Raw genomic sequence first — 16424 nt, 5'->3', positions numbered from 1 at the left:
GCTGTCCCCGGGGGGACGCGGTGACACCGCCTCGACAGCGCCCGTGGGACCCAGGCGCCGCACCCCGCACAGTCAAAGGACAGTAGAACAGGGGTACTTTATTCCCAAAAACAAAGCACGAACAATAAAGTTAATGCGTAAGACACAAGAGACTCAAAGCAGGTCAGACATTCCTGGTGGAAGATAAATAAATCACACAAACAAGCAAAAAAAAAAATCGTTCGATGGAATGAGGGATGTGGAGACCAGAGTGTGCAGTGCTTCCCAGGACCAAACACCCGGCCACGCACTGGAAGCATGGGGTGAGTGCTCAGCTCTTGACCGGGGTGGACGACGGCTTCATGGTCTTCTTCAGGTGGTGGTAGTTGGGCAGGATCTTCATCAGGAAATCCAGCTGCAGCGTCTGGGGCTGGAGAGGGAGGCAGGGGAGGTGAGGGACCGGCCCGGGGGCAGCAGCTGTCCCCTGTCACACACACACACACACACACACACACACAGACACACCTGGGGCCGCTCGGTCTGCACGCGCCGCAGGCAGTCGGCGCCGTAGATGACGGTGTTCTCCGGGATCACCTCGTACGTGTTCACGTTGCAGCACGCCCCGATGATGCAGCCACTGGTCAGGATCACGTTCCTGCCAACGAACGCTGCCAGGGAGAGGGGGGAGAGAGAGGAATCCCTGTGAGCCTGGCCCTCACAGCATTTACAGCAGTGAAATCTCGGCAGGGCCAAAGGCACCGAGCTGAGAGTTACCTTTGGATTCAATGACGTTGTTGTCTCCCACCTTCATCGCTTGGGAATCTACAGGTCTGTGTTAAGTAAAGCTGTAAAATACCTTGCCCTTTTTTCAACAGGGGAAAACCCTGATGCCATTTTCAAACCACCACCCAGCCCTGGGCTATCTGACCCCCGACAGAGCCCACAGGTGATTCCCCCTGCAGGGATCAAGCACAATGTGCTGGATGGCTAGTCACTGCACAGCAAGGATACAGCACCCGACCTCAAAAACATTGTTGGTGCCGATGACCATGGGCTTGGGCTCCACATCCTCGCTCTCTGGGGTTATATTTTCTGGATACCTGCAAGAGGGAAGAACAGATTTCCATGTCTGAGATGACGATGGCAGCGTTCTGTGTGGCAGCTCAACTTTGTGACAGACTGAAGCCACAGGTATCCCACTCAACTGAGCTGGACTGTCAGAATTTTGTGACTGCTTAGGATCAGGATTTTTCTAGTCTGTTGGCTTGAGAGGGATTCAGAAGGGGGACTTGGGGGCCTACAAGGAAGCCAGAGAGGGACTCTTTGTCAGGAACTGGAGTCACAAAACAAGGAGTAATGGGCACAGACTTAAAGAGGGGGGAAATAGGTTAGATATATTTAAGAAAAGTATTACTGTGATGGGGGTGAGATACTGGAATAGGCTGCCCAGGGCAATACTGGCTGCCCCAACCCTGGAAGTGTTCAAGGCCAGGTTGGACAGGGTTTGGAGCAACATGGGATAGCAGAAGATGTCCTTGCCTATATCTTTAAGGTCCCTTCAAACAATTAACATTTCGTGATTCTGTGGCTTCTCCCCAAGCCACAGCGCCACACGTGTACACAGAAGCACTAAGTTTGGCTTTTTTTTTTTTTTTTTTTTTTTTTTTTTTTTTTTAAATAAACTCTGCCTTCCCAGGGTTTTTACCCGCCCCCCCCCCCCCCCATCCCCGGCGGGTGTCGCACGGACCCGTTGATGATGAGAGCCTGCTCCTCGATCAGGTTCCCCTCCCCGATGACGATGGGCCCCGCCTCGGCGATGATGCGGGCCTTGGGGTGGATGACGGTCCTGGGCCCTGCGGGGACAGCGCGGCGTCAGCCCCGGCCCGGCCCCGGCCCCGGCCCGGCGAGGGGAGCGGGGCGGGCAGGGCCCTTACCGATGGTCACGTCCCCGCGGATCTCGCTCTCCACGCACACCACAGCGCCCGGCGCGATCTTCACACTGCGGAGACACGGGGCGGTCACGGCGGGGAGGGGAGGCCGCGGCCCGGGCTGGCCGCGGGAGGAGGGAGCGGGGGGAGCGGGACTCACTCACCTCTTCTGGCCCTTCTCCGCCATGGCCGCGGCCGCGGCGCCTGCGCGGGGCGGGGCTCCGGGGGTGAGGGGGCGGGCCCGGCCCCATCGCCCCGCCCGGGACACCGGGAGGTTCCCGCTCGGGAAAGGGGCTGGGCCAGCCGGGAGCCTGGAAAGGGAGACAGTCCCGCGTTTGGGGCGGGTCGGAGAGGGTCCTGCATGTTCGTGCTTGAGAACAGACACCAGGTCCCGCGTGTGGGGGCACCGGGCTCATTTGGCCCGGTTTAGGGTTCTGAATAAAACAAATCAGGCTTTTTTTTTTTTTTTTTTTTTTTTTTTTTCTTTCTCAGAAATGGAGACAAAGTTCTGTGTGTTTGGTGGGGGGCTCCAAGTCCTCCGTTGCTGGCACTTGGAACCAGCCCCACCCGGGCAGTTTTAGAGCTATGAAACAGACTCGAGTCCTGTCTGTGAGTGGGCGAAGGGAGGCTCACCCAGGCGGGTTAAGGCTTTGATCAGAGAGCCAAAAACCCGCATTTAGGGGCTCAGAGCAGCCCCAGACCGGTAGGGGGCGCTGGCCCCGGGGGCGGAGCGAGGCAGCCGCGGGGCGGGGCCACGGAGCGCGGGGCGGGGCCGAGGGCATTTGAACCCCGGAAGGGGCAGCAAAAGGCATTTGCGCCCCAAGGACATGGGGGGGTCGGCAGTAGCCGATCCGGGTTCCTTCGGTGGGGCCCGAGTGAGGTTCTCTCTATCCCTCTTTTCTCTCCCTCTTACCGCTTACCTCTCTCCTCCCTAGTTCCCCATTCCTTCCTCTCCCTGCCCCTCTGTGCATCTCGACCCCCCACTCCTTCCTTTTTCCTTTCTCCTCTCCGTTATCCAACCCGAGCTCCCCCTCTATTCCTCCTCTACCTCTCCTACCTACACCTCCTTCCTCAGCACCCAGCCTCCCCCTACACCCCTCTGGTACCCTACAAACCCCGACTCCCTCGCTCTATTCTTCCTTCTCGTTCTCCCTCTATCCTACCTACCCATCCCGATCCTGCCTACCCTTGCCTTCCCCTCCTGCTCCCTTAAAACCCTTCTTACCCCCTATCCCTCCCTTATACCCCTAACTCTCCCGTATCTTCTCTCTCTCTTCTCCCCCCGCAGCCGCGGGGTTCAGGGCGCCGAATAATAAAGCCCAAGGACCGGAGCCCGGCGCCCCTCGCCGGGAATCCCCACACGTGAATCCCAACCCCTCCACCCGCCCCATGAGCCCCTCCTGAGAAGGGAGCCCCCCCTGACCCCCCCGGGGAGCCCGCAGTGTGCTGTGGGGAGAGCGGGACACCCGGCAGTGCAGGCGGTGCTGTCCGTGGGGGGACCCGCAGAGCGGCTCCGGCCCCGTGTGGGGACTCCCGCGAGGGGCGCCGGGCTCCGGTTCCCTGGGCTTCATTATTCGGCGCCCCGAACCCCGCGGCTGCGGGGGAAGAGAGAAAGGGATAAGGGACAGAGAGAGAGGATAAGAGAGAGGCAAGATAAGGGAGAGACACGGAGGATCGAGGGGGCTTAGGGGAGCTGGAGGGAAGGATACGGGGAGGTAGGGTCGGCATGGGCAGGGAGGGTGGAAGGACGAAAGTGAGAAAGGGGAGGCTGGACGGGTAACACAAGGGGGTGTCGGGTTGGGTAGTGGGGAAAAACGGGGCAGGAAGGAGGCGAGGGGGTGGCTGGGGTGCGTAACAGGGCAAGGACGGGGCGTAGGGGGAGGCCAGCTGGGGGAGGAAGAAAGGGACGTAGAGAGAAAGGAGCTAAAGAGGAGGGAAAGAAAGAACGGGTAGAGAGAAGAACAGGTGGAAGGCCGAGACCTCCGCGCCTCGCCCGGACCCCACAGCGGGAGCCCGAACCGACTACCGCCGACCCCAGCCCCGCCGCCTCCTGACGGCGTACATGGCGCCCGCGGCGTCTTCCGGGGTTTAAATGCCCTCGGCCCCGCCCCGCGCAGCCGCACTGGCGCCCCGCCCACCTGCGCCAGCCCCGCCCCTCGCACCTGTGCCGGCCCCGCCCCCCCGTACCGCTGTCCCGGGGCCACGCGGGGGCGCCGCGCTCGCACCGCGCTCCGTGTCCGCCAGAGGGCGCCCTGCGGGGTTCCGAGCCCACACGGGGACTCCGCACCCGCACCGGGAACCGCCGCGATCCCGGGCCCGACCCCGCCCCTCCTTTGGACATGCCTGTCCTGGCCCCGCCGTCCCAGCCCCGCGCTCGGCGCTGTCCGAGCCCCGGCCCGGGCGCTGCTCCCGGCGGGGACCGCTCGGAGCCCGGGGCGCTGCGGCGGGGTCGCGACTGTGGTGGGGGAGCGGGGGCCGAGCGCTGCTGAGGCCTGTCGGGGGGTCCGGGGCGGGGCCGCCTTTCCCCGTCGGGAGGATCGAGGCGGGGTCGGGCCCGGGATCCGTGTCAGGCCCGGGATCGCCGCGGGGCTGGGCGAGGTGCCTCTCCGGGACGGGGCTGGGGCCGAGCCCGGCGCTGCCGCTCCTGCCCCGGCCGCGGGGAGCGCTGCGGGCTCTCAGGGGCAGACGCGGAGGCTCCGACCGGCACCGTGTGCTGGGGGCGGCCCCGGGGGCGGCTGTGGGCGCTGCCAGGAAGAGTTCCACCAGGAGAAGAGCCCATTCCATGAGTTCCTAATTATTTATTTTCACTTTTCACACTTAAACCATCAGGAACAGGGCATTGTTATCTCCTGCGGCGGCGGGATTTGGTCCCAAGCTGCAGCTCACCGTCAGTGCAGACCACGGGGAGGAAAAACTGGCTTCTTCCCTAAACACCAGCTCTGTCTGCATCCCAGGGGATGTGGGCTGAGAAGGAATATCTGCTCTCAAGGGGAGTGCGGGGTGCATGGGGAGGCTGGACAGGTTTGGAGGCCAGGGGTCTCACTGTAGCAGTTGGATCTCTGTCTATCCCCGTTTGCTTCCCCCTCATCAATTCCTCAGGCAGGACCAGCGAAGGGCACTTTAGCTGCCTCTTCTCCTCTTCCTAGGCTGGTCTTAGGACCTTAGAAGATGCTAGCATGTTGAATTTTCATTTTACCAGGGACAAAGGGAAAGCTGCACTGTAGGGAGACCCCACAGAGCTCTACAGCGCTCCCAGCAGAAATCTGGGATAGAGTTGCAAAGCCAGAGATCCCAAGGATAACAGCCGGCATTTCCCAGCAGCACCAGCACATTTGGTGTGCCGACATCCAAAAAAAGGTATGTCTCCTTCCTCAGGATCAGATACTGTCTCAAGTACACAGAGCGTTCCACTCACGGGGTGCACGGAATTCTTTTTCTCCTTTTGTCATTCGTGGTGCTCCCGGCATCCCTCTCAGATCCCGAGGCTTCACGGCCACCCATCCCTATTTTCCCGAGTTAATGATTGAAACCGGTTGGATTTCTGAGGCGCTGGCGCCCAGGCCCCCCGGCGGCAGGCCAAGGATGCTTTGCCCTCTGGGATTAATCATTGTCCCTGCCTCCATAAAAACGCCGGGATGAGACTCCCTGTGCCGCTTCCCGGCAGGAGGAGGGGAGGCAGCTCCAACATGAGGGCAGCTCTGGCCCTGCTGCTGTTCTTGGCTGCTGCAGAGGCGATACACCGAGGTAAGGGCGTGATCCTGGGGCTTTGCTGGCCCCCGCTGTGAGGGGCAGGGGGCTGGGGCCTCAGTCCCAGTGATTTTCGGTGGCCCCCCCTCTCCAGCCTGCAGCCAAACTGCTGGGCAGGACCAGAGAGGAAAGGGGAGGGGTGGGATGATGGTTTGGTATCCAGGAGGCCACTTTGGGGTGATGCTGGAGGAGGCGGGAGGGGGAGATGACAGAGCTGCAGGGATCGGCTCCTTCTCTTTCTAAAGGGAAATAGGATTTCCTTACCCCCCTGACAAGCACCACTCCTCTGTAAACCTTGCCCCTTGATGGAAACGATGCTCTGCCGCCCTTTGCTGCCTTCTCAGCTCCACAGGGAATCACCCACCTGCCAAAGAGCACCTAAAACTCGCCTCTCCCACACGGCTTTATACAAGTGAACAGAAATGCCACAAGTTGGGACCGATAGCCAACACTCCTGCCATAAAAGGGACCTGCCTTTTCCTTGGCTTCCCCTTTTTTGGCAACCCCCTGCTTTCACCCTACCCTTCCATTCCCAAAGGAGTGATATGACCCAAACCCCTGGATTTTGTGGAGGTGACCCTGCCCCACACTGTAATCCCAGGAAACACCAATATCAGTGTTTACCCTGCTGGTGCCAAAGTCTGACCCCACAGAGTCTGGTAACACAAATCGATCCCATTTTTTCCAGGGATGACAGCATTGCTGGGAATGTTTTCACTGCTGGCTGCTCTGTGGACCTGGCCCCAGAGCTCCCAGCCCTTCCAGAAAAACCAACCCCACATATTCCATACTCAATGCAGTGGAAAAAAAAAAAAAAAAAAAAAAAAAAAAAACCAACCTCAAGTGGATAAAGCGGCGTGTGGTATGGTTGGCAGAGCTTTTCTTGTTCCCTACTCACAATTCCTCCTTCTCCTGCACTTTCAGGGAAGGCTTATGTCCGGGAGAAAGTCTGCCAGGAGTACAGGATGCTGGGAAAGGAGAACTTCCGAACCCTGTACGTACCTTCTGCTGCTGGTGCCCTCCCAGCACGCTTGACACCTGAGCCAAGAACGGGAAACAGTAAATAGAAATCTTGGAAAAGGGAAAATGGATTGAACTCATCAAAAAGGGGAGATGCAATTCAACCCCTGGACTCTGCTTTCAGCAGAAGGAAAGTTTGATTCGTTGCTGAATTCCTCAAAACCAATTAAGTACCTAAATAATTAAGAATTCTCTCATAGCTGACATATAGTCCCCTTTAAGTGGCAGCCCCCAGACTGGAAGCTGTTCCAATTCTTTCCTGGCTGTTTTCCAAGGAATATGATGTTATTTCTCGCAGCACCACAGCCAACACCGTTAAACCCATTTGGGCAGAACGTGCTGTAACGTGATTTCTGACTGAAGAGAAAGGCTCACCTGGCTCTCCCTGTCCTTGCCCCCTGCCCCCAGGACCATCATTGCCAACAGCCGGAAATATTCCAATGGCACCTTCGAGGAGATCGGCCACCTCGTCCGGGAAATGGTCTCCCTGGCCGAGACGTGCTGCGCCGACGGGGCTGACCCCTCCTGCTACGAAGCCGGGGTGAGACTGACGAAAACCAGGTAACGGGCCCCAAACCGGGGCTGGGCTGGGCGGGGCGGGGGCGGCCGTAACCTCCTTTCCCTCTCGCAGTCCACGGCGCTGTCGGTCAAATCCTGCAGCGCGGACTCGCCATTCCCGGCGCATCCCGGCACGGCTGAGTGCTGCTCCCACCAGGGGCTGGAGAGGAAGCTGTGCCTGGCCGCCCTGCGGCACCCGCCCCAGCCGCTGCCCCGGTACCTCCAGCCCTCCGACAGGGAGCTCTGCCAGGCCTTCCGGCAGGATCCCAGGGAATTCGCCGATAGGTGAGCCGGGGTGGGGGGGATAGCATCCCGCTGAGCCCGGGTGGGTGATGGCATCGGCCGGTGCTGTGAGCTGACACCTTGAGGTGATACCTGGAGAGGGCTCCCATCCCTGGACAGCCTTAACGCCTCCAAACCCCACCTATGGTCCCTTGATCCCAAGGCACTGGGTCTCCTTATCCCATCTCTGCCGCAGGTTTCTTTATGAGTACTCCAGCAGCTACAGCCAGGCTCCCCTGCCTGTGCTCCTGGGCTCCACCAGGACCTTCCTCTCCATGGTCTCCACCTGCTGCATCTCCTCTGCACCCACTGCCTGCTTCCTGAAGGAGGTGAGACCCTTTGGAGCACTGGGCTCACCCCCATCCTCACTCCCCAGGGAGACGGGCATGCACCGTGCTAATGGCCTTGGGAAGAGGAGGACATTTCCATTCTCTTTTTGTGGCAGAAACTGGAGAGGAAAACCCTCTCCCTGCTCACCCTGACGTCAAACCAGATTTGCTCCCGCTTCTCAGCATACGGGAAGGACAAAGTCAGCTTCAGGTACAGAAGGAAATGGCCTCTCCATCCCAGGGCTGGGAGAGGGTTCCTCTCTGCTGCTGTGGGCCGGCAGCATTCAGAAACACAAGTTTTAATTCTGGTGTAAATCCCTGGAGGTGCTCCATGCACAGCCCTGGTGCAGAGCAGGCCCTGCACTCCCCATTCCCTCCCTCCCACACCCCTGCTCGGAGCTGTTCCCTGGGAAGGGGGATCCAAGCCCCCTAAGCCCCATACACCCTGTGCTCCCCAGCTACCTGGCCTCTCTGGCTCAGAAGGTTCCCACTGCTCCCTTCGAGGACCTTCTCCCCCTGGCCGAGGACGCTGCTGAGCTGTCTGCCCAGTGCTGTGACTCAGTGGCTGAGGACTGCATGCAGAAGAAGGTAGGGGAGGCTGGAGCCCATCCCAGACCAGCCCCTGAGTCCCAGCAGGAGCTCAGGGAGCCGAGGGGACCTGCACATCCCCCATTCCCTCTCTGCAGCTGTTGGAGCACACAGGCAAAGTCTGCACCGTGCTGTCGGCCCGGGATGGGCGCTTTGCCGACTGCTGCACGGGGAAAAACCCCATGGAAAACCATTTCTGCATCCTGGCCATGCCCCCAGCAGCAGCTCCCAAGCTGCCAGAGGCGTCAGAGCCCACCAGCAAGGAGCTGTGTGCCAAGGACGGGGCTCTCCATGCCACCAGGTGAGTGGCACCCACGGCAGCCAGGGTGCAGTCATGGAATAAAACCATTTAAGTTGGACAAGACCCCAAATATCATTGAGCCCAACCAGTTCCTGAGCCTGTTACATGCTTAGATTATTATAGGGATAACCAGGGGATCATCCCCAATTCCCTCAGGGGGATTTGTGCCACCAGGCAGCCCAAGGGGCTGCACAAAGATGCCAAAGCCGGGCCCCATCCCATTCTGAGCAGCATCCCTGATGAAAACTGGTGTGACCACTCGTTTCCCACTTCAGGTTCCTGTTTGAGCTGGCACGGAGGCAGCCCAGCCTCCCTGACGCCGTCCTCACCAAGCTCTATGACTTGTCTGGGAAACTTCGGGGGGAATGCTGCTCCACCAAGGACCCCTCCACCTGCTTGGACAGCAGGGTGAGTGGCGTGAGGGCTCTGGGGGTTCATCCCATTCCCCCTGATCCCAGTGCCACCCAAATCCCCGCAGAGGTTTTTCCTAGCTTGGTAACTCCCACCCTGTGTCCCCAGCGCAAGCGGATGGTAGCAGAGCTACTCCCCTTCCTGGAAAAGGCCAGCCGGCTCTGCGGGCAGTACAACGAGCTGCCTTTCCTTGAGTTCAAGAAGAGGTAAGCCTTTGCCTTCCTTCCACAAAAAAAAAAAAAAAAAACCAAAAAAAAAAAAAAAAAAACAAAAAAAAACAAAAAAAAACAAACAACCACCCACCTAGATCACTGGATGCAATCAGAATTCATCCACAATGTCGAGGACGCGTAACGGAGCCATCCACCGTGCATTCCCCACCCCCCACCCCAAAAACCGTGTGGGTCCGGAATTCCACGGATCCCGTTGTAACCTCGCTCCTCACTCCTCAGGCTGCGGGAGAGCCTGGCGCAGGCGGAGCCCGAGGCCAGCCCGGCGCGGCTGGAGCAGCTCCTGGAGCAGCGAGTGTCCTTCGCCTCCACCTGCTGCCTCCCGGGCGCTCCCCCGCTCCTCTGCGCTGCCAAGGTACGGCCGCGGCCCCTCCTGCCGCCCCCTGTGCCGCCCAGGGGCCGGACCCCGCACCGGGGCTGCCCCTCGGCTCTTCCCTCCTTCCCCAGGTGAGCTCGGAGCTGGCGGAGGTGTGCAAGAAAGAGTCCTGCCTGCTGGGATAGCGGCCCGGCGCCGGCAGCAGGGATGGCTGCTCCAGGCGTGCCGGGATGAAGGGGGAGCGAGGCTGAGCCTGTGGACACGCAGGAATGCGGGACATGGGAAAGGAGCGTCAGGGAGCTGGGCTGGAGGTCGTCCGGCAGATAGAACGTGTCACCGCAGCTCCCCGCCACCCTTGTATTGCTGCAGCCAAAATAAAGACGAGAAAAGTGCCCTCACTGCTGCTGGAAAGACGGTGGGGAGGGTGGGAAGGGGGCGCAGCTAAGCCTCCATGGGCAGGAAGAGGTCCCAGCCCTGATCCTGGGAGTTAAAGCTCTAAAAAATAAGCAAAACCGGGGAAAACACTCATGAAATGCCCCCAAAGTCAGCAGTCTGTGGGTATTGGGGTATTCAGCTACCTGGAAGCAGCAGCTCATCACCTGAGAGGGGGACCCTGGGCACCCCCACCTGCCCAGTTGAGCCCTCCCCAGCACGGGTGGGGTTTTGTGGGTGCTGCAGGTGTAGATGCCCCGGGTTGGGATGTAGGACGATGGCAAACTCAGCCCAGAACACGACAGGAGAATTCCTCTGAGCCCAAATGTGGCAGCTTTGTGTACAATGAGTACAGCAAGGGAAGAAGATAAGGACACCTGGGTGTGCAGAGATGAACCAAAGTGATAAAACAGAGCCAAAACCAAGAAGAACTCCCTGTTCAAGCTGGGTTGTCGCTTTTCTGGGGAACATTGGCAGCCCATGGATCACTGCTGAGTTTCCCTGTAGCGTGAAAAACACCATGGATTTGGCTGGCATGGTCCCTGTCCATTTCCTGCCACAGCCCCTCTTATTTTGGGGTACAGAACTAGACAGAAAGGACAACTTGGTTTTAGTTTGGTTTTTGTTGTACTATTCTCCAAGGATCCCACTGACCTGGGACTGGACCTGCTGCACTGGAGCAGCAAAACCACTGCTGCCAAGGCACTGGATGCACCCACCACCCTCATGTTACAGCCTGCCTTTGGCATTAATTTCCCAAAATATTAATTTCCCATTTTTCTAATTATTTCTAATTCTGTCCAATTAATAAGCTGGGTTTCACCTTGTTCTGTTGGAGTGAGTGAGCCACACCTCATTCCTGTAGTCAGGTTCTCATCCTTCACACTGCAGATGAGCAGGGTAAGGGCTAATAATTACAGTGACCTTCTGGGATTCCAAGGAAAACTGATGGAGAAATGCCATTAAGCAGCCAAGGACATCTCTGCCAGATGACATCATTGCTGCTATGGGGGGAAAAGCCACCCAAAAATACTCAACTGCTGTTCAAAACAACACAAATCTTCATCATCCTCTTACTAAAACCACCAGATTCCTTGGAAAGTTCGGGCTGCTCCTGCCTGATGCCAACCAGCATCACCTCCCCAGGGCTTCCATCCCGTCCTTGCCAGCCTGGGCATAAACCAGTTGGCTTTTCCACTCTCTGTTGTACCAGGGATTTTTTTTTTTTAATTTTTTAAAAATAATCTTATTTTCCAACTCTCTTTCCTCCTGCCCTCAGCACCGTGACACACACAAGGTTGATTCACCTCCTGCCTTTTCATCCCACAACCTCTGTAATCCATTCCCAAAGATGTAAAGGAAGAAGCAATGTTCCTGGCTTAGTTGTGTGAGGTTTTTTAAACCCCCAGCCTTGTTGTTCAGCACATCTGCTCCCCAGGGACTCATCAGGTTAAAGCAGGAATTCAGTGGCAATGCAGGAATTCCAGGGGGGGCATCACTTCATTACAATCAGGGAATGTAGGACTGCCATGGGAAAAGCCCAGTGAGAATTACTCAAGGCACTGAAAACCCAGCACTGAATAAACCAGTTCCAGCATTTACCTGGCCAGTGCTCCATGAAGCATTATAAAAAGAATGAAATTGTTAGTTGTATCCACCTCTGAGACTTGCAGGGCTGCTGATTTCCCAGTGCCTGCTTTCCCCAGTCCTTTTGGGGCAGCAGCATCCCAGCCATCAACTTCAACCACCCCTAAAACAGACAAACAAACAAACAAACAAACAAACAAACAAACAAAAAACAGCCAGAAGGGCTCATACCTCCTTTTCATTTTATTTGTCTCCCAGATTAGATACAGCACATTCCCAAAAGGAACAGCAAGGATTTTTCTCTTGGCTTCAGTCCCCACAGGCAGGCCCTGGGCATAAACAGCCATTTATGTGGGGGGGATCAGCTCACAGGTGCTGCTGGTGCCACTCAGCTCACACCAGGGCTCCCAGCAGCTGCGTGGAATCTAGAATCCATCTCCCCATCCCGGACCCTGGTGAAGCAGGTGCCAAAAAAAATGTCCCTTGGGATCTCAAGACCTTGTTCCTTGCCTGGGCACTGGGATGAGGCTTCCACAGCCACATGGCATTGCTCGGGCACCAGCACTTCCCGAGGGACTGGCACCACCGGGGTGGCCATCAGCCATGGAATCCAGCAGGAATCACTGTCTCACCGGCGGGGCTGCAGGAACTGATGCAGATCCCCGGGGTGACCTCTGCTCTCACCGTGGCACGGTTTGAGCTGAAAAAGGTGTTTGGTCACAGCAGAGCTTCACACAGCTCCAGAGCCACCCCCAAATCCCGCTGCCAGCTCCAGCTCCCAGGCACCCACCTGGGCAGGAACAGAGGGCTGGACATCAGTGCAAACCAGTTTCCCCAGGAGCTGTTCCCGCACTCGCCAGTTCGAGGGCATTCTCTCTCTAGCAAAGCCGGTGCCAGGCTGGAGGGGTCTGTCCTGCTCCTGCAGAGAGCTGGGCAGAGGAGCCCAGCCCGTGTCCGTGCCGGGAGAACGGAGCCGGGGGCAGGAGGGGTCACTCGCTCCCCCGGGAGGCTCCAGCCCCACCTGCTCCCAGTCTCCCCAGTACGGGCTGGCAAACGGGGCCGCAGAGCCCCCAGGGCTGGTCGCCGGCCACGCTTCCAGCGGGAGCCGGTCCCGTGGTGGGAATTGGGAGCTGCCGGGGCTCCACCGCGCCCCATGTCCCGCGGTACAGCGTGGGGACACCAGGGACATCCAGCCCCATCCTGGGATGCTGCTGCTGCTGTCCTCCCGGAGAGTCCGTGCCTAAACCCGCTGTCAGAGCCACGGGCATCCCGGCGGGCCCGCACCGAGGGGAGGGAAACAAACCATCACCCGCGGCTGCCCGGGCAGGGTCCGGACCGCAGCTCCGGGCAGCGCCTGCCGGGCACCGGAGCCAGCAGCAAGGGGAGACGGGAGCCCACGGCCCCGGTACGGCCAGTTCTGCCCCTGTTCACACCTGTTTTCTACCCCTTTTGCCCGGTTTCCCTCACCCCGGGACACCGAGACTCCCTCGGCTCTCTCCCGCCGGCCGCCGGGAGCCCGGAGGGCGCTCAGGGACGCTGAGCTCGGCTCGGTCCCTACGGAGAGGCGCCGCGGCGGCAACGGGAGCAGCTCCAGCACATCCTTCATGCCGCCCGGAACGGCACCCCGAGCCCGGCAGAGCCCCTTGGAGCCGGGACCGGGAATGGGACCGGGATGGAGGTGGCAGCTTTGTGGCGCCCTCGCGTGGCCAGCGCGGGTATGGCCCTGCCCCCAGCTCAGTGTCGCCGTCTGGCGGCCGCGGCGCGGCAGCGCAGCCCCTGCCCCAAGGACATCGGCGACACGGGGACACCTTTCCGTCACCCCTTTATTCAAGCCGCTGCACGTTCTAGCCCTCGCCCGTGGAGCCAGCCGCTGCTGCCGTCCGGGACCCGCCCGCAGGTACCGGGAGCTCCTGCGGAGAGAGCGGAGCCCGTCGGCCTCGGCACCCACCCCAATGCGGGGCTCCGGTCACACCGGCTCGGTCGCCCCCCCCGCTCCCCTGCACCTTCACGCGATGCCCGTTTCCCGCACATCTTCGCTTCTGGAAGGTGAATCCTTGTTTAACGTTTCCATCTCTTCTGCCTTTCTCTTCCTTCGCTGCTTCCGACAGTGGCTTGACAGGGAGGAAAAATCGTAAAAAGCCAAACAAAAATAAAAGAGGCAGAAGGGGACATGGCAGTGATGCTCCTCCCTCTCCCTCGGCTTTTACGCTGCAGAAGATCCATATGGGAAAACAACTGGTTCCCAGCCCCAAAGGAATGTCCCAGGCACCTCCCAACAGCTGCAGGACCATGTTCCACCAGCCTGGGACACCCCAATTCAACCTGCCTGGAGCCAGGGGAGCTGGGCAGGATTCGCTCCCTCTTTCTTTCCTCTTCCCTTCCCGCCCCGTTCCCCCACGTACTGACTGCAGAGGCAGATGCCGACGACGAGGATGATGAGGGTGACGATGGCGGCGATCAGGGAGATGATGACGATCTGGCCCTGGTCCCCTCGCAGGTAGAACAGATCCACCCTCTCGCAGCGAGCCCCGGTGTAGCCTCGCTCGCACCTGGGAGGCACAGGGGAGGCACAGGGCGGTCCCAAAAGCTGCCCGTGCCCCCCTCACGCTGCTCTCCCGGGGAGGACGAGCACAGCATCCCACCCCACCCCGTGCCGCCGTGTCCCCACCGGGGGTGACTTACACACAAGCCGGTGCCTGCTCGGCCACCAGGAAGCGGCACCTCCCTTTGACACAGTAGTGCTGGAACTCCTCCGGGCACCGGGAGAAGTGGCTCTGCCGCCGCAGCTGCGTCCCGTTCCCTGGGGGTGACAAAGGACAAAGAATTTCCCCAAGGGGGTGACAGTTTTGCCCCGAGGCAGCTGCACCCCTGAGCTCCAGCCAGCCCGGGTGTCCTTGGCTGCGCAGCCCAGGGATGCCCCAGGGAGGAAACACCTGCTCATTCACCATCCCGGCCCGCTCTCCCGCTCCCTTCCGAGGGCTCCGGCTCCTCCGAGCGCTCTCACAGCACCTCCTCACCTGTGCATCCCCTGGCCGTGCCGCAGCTCAGCCCCTCCGTGCCGTGCCCGGCCGTGACATTGGTGTCGGCGCCCACGCAGCTGAAGAGCGCCAGGCCTGGAAAGGAGCGGGGGCAGCTCAGAGGGGGAGCCCCGGGCACCCCGCCACGGGCACAGGGAGGGCGCTGGCAGCGGGTTCTGCAGCTGCGCCCGCCGCCCCCCTGCGCCGGCAGCATCAGCTTTTCCCCAGGCCGGGAGAAGGGGAAGCCGGTCCCCGCCCGCTGCCTCCACCCACCAACGCCCCGGCAAGGGGGGCTGGGAGCCGGCCCGGTGGGGTTTGGACCACACAGGCCGGCCAGCTGCTCCTCTGCCCAGGGAGGGCGCAGGGAGGGATCCCCGGGGAGAGCCAGAATCATGGAATCGCTGATTGGTTTGGGCTGGAAGGGACTGTAAAGTCCATCTTGTTCCAACCCTGCTGCCGTGGACAGGGACGCCTTCCACTATCCCACGTTGCTCCGAGCCATGTCCAACTCGGCCTTGGACACTTCCAGGGATGGGGCAGCCACAGCTTCACCGGGTAATCTGTGCCAGGGCCTCCCCGCCCTCACAGGGAAGAATTCCTTCCCAATATCTAATCTAAACGTGCCCTTTGTCAGTGCGAAGCCGTTCGTTCCCCTTTGTCCTGTCACTCCACACGTGCCCTTGGGACAAGTCCCAGTGCAGCTCTCCTGGAGCCCCTTCAGGCACGGCGGGGGTCTCCGAGGTCTCCCTGGAGCCCCGCACAGCCTGGGCCGGGAAAGGGACCGGGCACTGCGCTCTCCGCGGGGTGGAACCGGGAGGCGGCGGCGGCCGGCCCGGCGGAGCGGCGGTAACCGGATCGCTGGCATACCACACCACACCACACTGACTCAGCACGGCCCCGCTCCCCGCCCGGCCCTCCCCGGGGATTCACCCGCCGTGGTGGCACCCAGGGAGCGGGGACAGGTCCTGCCTGAAGGGGCAGGGCGCTGGTGGCTCCCCGGAGGTGGCTGGCCGAGGCGGGGCTGCCGCCATCCCCAGTGGGTGCACTTTGAAGCTTCCCGGGGAGCGGAGAGTTTGCGCGGCCAGATCCTGGAGGCCTCGTCTCCTGCTACCTGTTTCCTCATCCGGCCCTTGGGAACAGCGGTGGGAGCTGCCCGGCCCAGCCTCCGGAGTGCCCCCGTCCCACGGCGGGGACATTCCCGGCACACACGTCCCTCCTGGCTATATATAGCCCCCCCCGCGCTAGTGACGCGCTTTGGGTGACAGAGCTCCGAGAGGCCAGCGGGGAGGAAAGGGAGCCCATCGCCCCCCCGGGCCGGCAGCAGGGCGGGAGCGGCCTGGCGGGAGCCAGGGATGAGCCATGGGGCGGCTGCCCCCCCGGGATCCAGCTGTGGGCGGCGTGGGACGGCGGCGGGACAGGGAGGGAGCCTGACTTCACTCCCGGTGACCGAGTTCACAGCTCGGCATGGAAAGATCCCCACCAAGCTGAGCTCCCCGCCCTTATTGCAACCAGATGCGGAGTTCTGGCACCGTCCGGGCTGGCAGCCCCTCGGCAGGGCCGCCCAGCTCCGGAGGGAGGGGGGCTGTGCCCACCCGCGGCCGGATCGCGGCACCCGGAGGCTGCAGGTGCAAACAACCTCGTCCCTCTGATGCACGGCCAGGCTGGCTCCACTATCTCGGGCTGCACCCTTTCCTGAGCA

General features: G+C 60.6%; 3 protein-coding genes across 3 annotated transcripts; 1 reads left to right on the top strand and 2 right to left on the bottom strand.

Moving 5' to 3' along the window:
* Positions 1-78: 78 nt before the first annotated feature.
* DCTN6 (dynactin subunit 6) lies at positions 79-2504 on the bottom strand. Its single transcript, XM_083862488.1, has 7 exons — positions 2072-2504; positions 1914-1978; positions 1727-1832; positions 991-1079; positions 754-801; positions 505-647; positions 79-409 (listed from the first exon to the last, which is right to left on the bottom strand). The coding sequence occupies exons 1-7, from the start codon at positions 2092-2094 to the stop codon at positions 311-313; spliced, it is 573 nt and encodes a 190-aa protein (XP_083718614.1). The 5' UTR covers positions 2095-2504; the 3' UTR covers positions 79-310.
* Positions 2505-5431: 2927 nt separating this feature from the next.
* On the top strand, positions 5432-10089 carry GC (GC vitamin D binding protein). Its single transcript, XM_083862482.1, has 12 exons — positions 5432-5651; positions 6579-6648; positions 7083-7215; positions 7306-7517; positions 7711-7843; positions 7960-8054; positions 8302-8431; positions 8530-8732; positions 9008-9140; positions 9252-9349; positions 9596-9728; positions 9821-10089. Exons 1-12 carry the CDS (start codon positions 5543-5545, stop codon positions 9872-9874), a joined length of 1503 nt encoding a protein of 500 aa, XP_083718608.1. The 5' UTR covers positions 5432-5542; the 3' UTR covers positions 9875-10089.
* A 3426-nt stretch (positions 10090-13515) lies between these two features.
* BTC (betacellulin) lies at positions 13516-15921 on the bottom strand (the record flags this gene model as incomplete). Its single annotated transcript, XM_083861097.1, has 6 exons — positions 13516-13618; positions 13712-13819; positions 14111-14257; positions 14391-14508; positions 14726-14821; positions 15837-15921. The coding sequence occupies 5 exons, from the start codon at positions 15919-15921 to the stop codon at positions 13714-13716; spliced, it is 552 nt and encodes a 183-aa protein (XP_083717223.1). The 3' UTR covers positions 13516-13618; positions 13712-13713.
* Positions 15922-16424: the final 503 nt, after the last annotated feature.

The sequence above is a fragment of the Zosterops lateralis genome (genome assembly GCF_965231275.1).
Source record: "Zosterops lateralis genome assembly, chromosome: 5".
In the NCBI taxonomy this organism is placed as follows: Eukaryota; Metazoa; Chordata; class Aves; order Passeriformes; family Zosteropidae; genus Zosterops; species Zosterops lateralis.
This window is presented reverse-complemented; position numbering and strand designations above follow the sequence as displayed.

What these genes read in the sequence shown, in the direction of transcription:
- GC (XM_083862482.1), top strand. Translation starts at nt 5,543, where the DNA reads ATGAGACTCCCTGTGCCGCTTCCCGGCAGGAGGAGGGGAGGCAGCTCC. An exon ending in AGGACTGCATGCAGAAGAAG is followed by an intron (nt 8,432 to 8,529) that starts GTAGGGGAGGCT and finishes CCCTCTCTGCAG; the next exon opens with CTGTTGGAGCACACAGGCAA. An exon ending in CGCTCCTCTGCGCTGCCAAG is followed by an intron (nt 9,729 to 9,820) that starts GTACGGCCGCGG and finishes CTCCTTCCCCAG; the next exon opens with GTGAGCTCGGAGCTGGCGGA.
- DCTN6 (XM_083862488.1), bottom strand. Translation starts at nt 2,094, where the DNA reads ATGGCGGAGAAGGGCCAGAAGAG. An exon ending in GCGGAGAAGGGCCAGAAGAG is followed by an intron (nt 1,979 to 2,071) that starts GTGAGTGAGTCC and finishes GTGTCTCCGCAG; the next exon opens with TGTGAAGATCGCGCCGGGCG. An exon ending in TGCAGACCGAGCGGCCCCAG is followed by an intron (nt 410 to 504) that starts GTGTGTCTGTGT and finishes CTCCCTCTCCAG; the next exon opens with CCCCAGACGCTGCAGCTGGA.